The sequence below is a fragment of the Oratosquilla oratoria genome, chromosome 17 (genome assembly GCF_046742065.1).
Source record: "Oratosquilla oratoria isolate Oo_2021 chromosome 17, ASM4674206v1, whole genome shotgun sequence".
Classification (NCBI taxonomy): domain Eukaryota; kingdom Metazoa; phylum Arthropoda; class Malacostraca; order Stomatopoda; family Squillidae; genus Oratosquilla; species Oratosquilla oratoria.
The window spans coordinates 25,111,882-25,114,381 of record NC_134793.1 but is presented as its reverse complement, the minus strand read 5'-3'; the positions used below and the strand labels follow the sequence as shown (position 1 = coordinate 25,114,381).

General features: G+C 44.9%; 3 protein-coding genes across 13 annotated transcripts in view; 2 read left to right on the top strand and 1 right to left on the bottom strand.

Annotated features, from left to right (window-relative positions):
* The window catches only part of LOC143034515 (adhesion G-protein coupled receptor G6-like), a 396,540-nt gene that overhangs the window by 134,054 nt on the left and 259,986 nt on the right, over nucleotides 1–2,500 (bottom strand). Inside the window, exons 1-2 of one of the 10 annotated variants that reach the window (XM_076200665.1) lie at nucleotides 2,055–2,170; nucleotides 465–624 (exon numbers count right to left, since the gene is read on the bottom strand). The exons of 6 other annotated variants lie outside the window; for them this stretch is intronic. In XM_076200665.1, coding sequence (XP_076056780.1) covers nucleotides 465–614 — 150 coding nt within the window. In that variant the 5' untranslated portion in view covers nucleotides 615–624; nucleotides 2,055–2,170. Of the gene's footprint in view, nucleotides 1–464; nucleotides 625–2,054; nucleotides 2,171–2,500 lie in introns of those variants that run through there. 3 more of the 10 variants (XM_076200666.1, XM_076200677.1, XM_076200671.1) reach the window with 3 other exon arrangements.
* LOC143034688 (uncharacterized) overlaps nucleotides 1–2,500 on the top strand; it is a 116,202-nt gene that overhangs the window by 30,638 nt on the left and 83,064 nt on the right. The window lies entirely within an intron of this gene.
* The window catches only part of LOC143034522 (uncharacterized), an 81,770-nt gene that overhangs the window by 24,613 nt on the left and 54,657 nt on the right, over nucleotides 1–2,500 (top strand). The gene's annotated exons all lie outside the window — the stretch shown is intronic.

Sequence of the window (2,500 nt, the reverse complement as noted above, 5' to 3'; positions counted from 1 at the left end):
GAGATGCCCAAGAGACCCGATCGTGAAGCGCTATGCTCGCTGAGGTTTATGCCTAGGTGAAGCTGCCAGCCTTACCATTCATATTGGGACGGGTAGTGATATATGCAGCTTCTATGGATTTTCTGGTCTTCTTATCCATACCTTTTGTAATACCTCGGCCCGCTTCTATTGTGGAAGGTGTCTAGATTCGTCCACATGCACTACCATGGCGTTGGTAAGCCTATGGTGACGGACGTCGGCCTATGCTCCCTGAATGATCCTTGTGTTTGGCCCCCAGGAAATCCATAGAAGCTGCATATATCACTACCCGTCCCAACATCAATAGTAAGGATAGCAGCTTCACCTGGGCAAAAACCTCAGCGGGCATAGCGCTTCACGATCGGTTGTCTCAATATTCTGCCTTAGTTGACGAGAGACTGTTTGAGCAGTGGATGATAATCCTGGGGTATACGCTTTACACTTACTATGCCATCCGAACAATCTGTATTTGCCTGTGTCGTTGAAGGAGGCTGATCCTGTGTCGTTGAAGGAGGCTGATCCTGTGTCGAGGATCCGACTCCCAGCATCAGCACCATCATCATTATCAAAGCCGTTGTCTGCCATAACTTATCCATGGTTCCAACTCTGTGCAGCGAAATAGAAGAAAAGGCCAAGTGATGACAAACATCCAGACAGCATCTGAAGATTCACATGAACGATAAGAAATCAAATACACTCATTTCATGCCTATATTCGGTTCTTATGTGGTGTATTCGGGAAACCACCCTCCACACGTCATTGCGACCAAACGTATTCTGACCAAACTTTTGACGTCTATATTCGTCGCTCGTATTTGTTGTCTTGGCTGTCGCGAAGTGGTTGTATTCAGACGAGGAACACCCGAGGAGTTGACTCCATCAGTGGAGGACTTTAATCCTTACGGTTGTGATTAAGGAGTAAGAAGGGTCGGGGGAGGAAAGGTGCGTCAAACTGCGCACCCCGTTAGGCAGCGGAATACATACACAATGCAGGACAAACGGTTTTGCAGGCAACTGCTGAGAACCTTTTAGAAACCCTAGTCATGAAGTTGGAGTAGGACGGAGGAGAAGGAAAGTAATTTCACATTATTTTTTCTGTGCAGGAAAGTTGAAATAAGTAAAAAATTTATATATATATATATATATATATATATATATATATATATATATATATATATATATATAAAATATACCAGTGAAGAGAATTTATGAATGAAGCAGAATTCTTTCCCTATATATACAACTGTTTTTTTCACAATTTTATCTATATTTAATTTTTCTTTGTGCAATTGGGTGGCAGGTTTCAGTGTTCTGGGTTTCCAGCTTGGTTTTGTTATTTCATTTTCATCAAAAGTATTTGTTCTACATCAAGAGATTGAGAGCAAGTTGATGATGAGAATTGTACATTCTATCAGCGTTGCTCAGTTTAGCCACAAACTAAGGGCCGAGAAACAGCTTTTGCGAAATGGTTCTTGACGAAGAGCAAGCATGTGCGCAGCGGGAGGAAAAACCTTTTCTTTTACTCACAAAAGGAGAGACGCCACTCTTGCCTTGCACAGATTTCGATAAAGCACTGCACTTGTGTCCCCTGTGCGTTAGCGCGAGTACTCTAATGCAGGACCAAAGGAAAGAAGCCTCGGTATCTTGGCGTCTCTGGTGATCATCCTTGTTCAAAAGGACGTCAGTCAGAGTCTGAGCTCTTACGATTCCCATCTTCTTTACAAATGATGGAAACACCTCAACTCTTGTGGATGATGAGCTCTTGCATTTTCATCTCAGGGGCTCTCAGCCTGTTCTCGCTGCATCCTAAACTCATGCATTGTCTTTGTCTAACCTACCTGATGATTATTTTAACACTGAGTAAAGTCACTGACCCACTACCTACGACTAGTTTTCGGCTCATGTCGCCCTTTTCTCAAACTTTGAAGCCCCATACTCTACTCAGGAGTCACCCAAAGGGAGCCGACGGGTCTATCTATTCTGTGAGTTGTTAGGTCACTGTTGGATATGAAAAACGACCACCTGGGATGTTCTCACCGCCGTGTACGACGTATTACTTAGAGCTGCAGGTTACTACGTTCCGTCACAGTGTGGGAAAAGCTCTGAGGGGTCTGAGGGGGCACAACTGACTCTCACAACTTCCAGTCCGTGGATGGATGGAGAGGGCAGGGAAGAGCCTCTTATATACTGTCCCGGTGATGGGAGGAGGAGGAGGAGGAGGCCACGAAGAACACTTGTGCTTTGCAATTATGAGCATGGCCAGTGATGCATTAGTGGTCAGTGAGTTGCCGTAAGTTAACATATCTCTCTCTCTCTCTCTCTCTCTCTCTCTCTCTCTCTCTCTCTCTCTCTCTCTCTCTCTCTTTCTCTCTCTCTCTCTCTCTCTCTCTCTCTCTCTCTCTCTCTCTCTCTCTCTCTCTCTCTCTCTCTCTCTCGCTCTCTCTCTCTCTCTCTCTCTCTCTCTCTCTCTCTCTCTCTCTCTC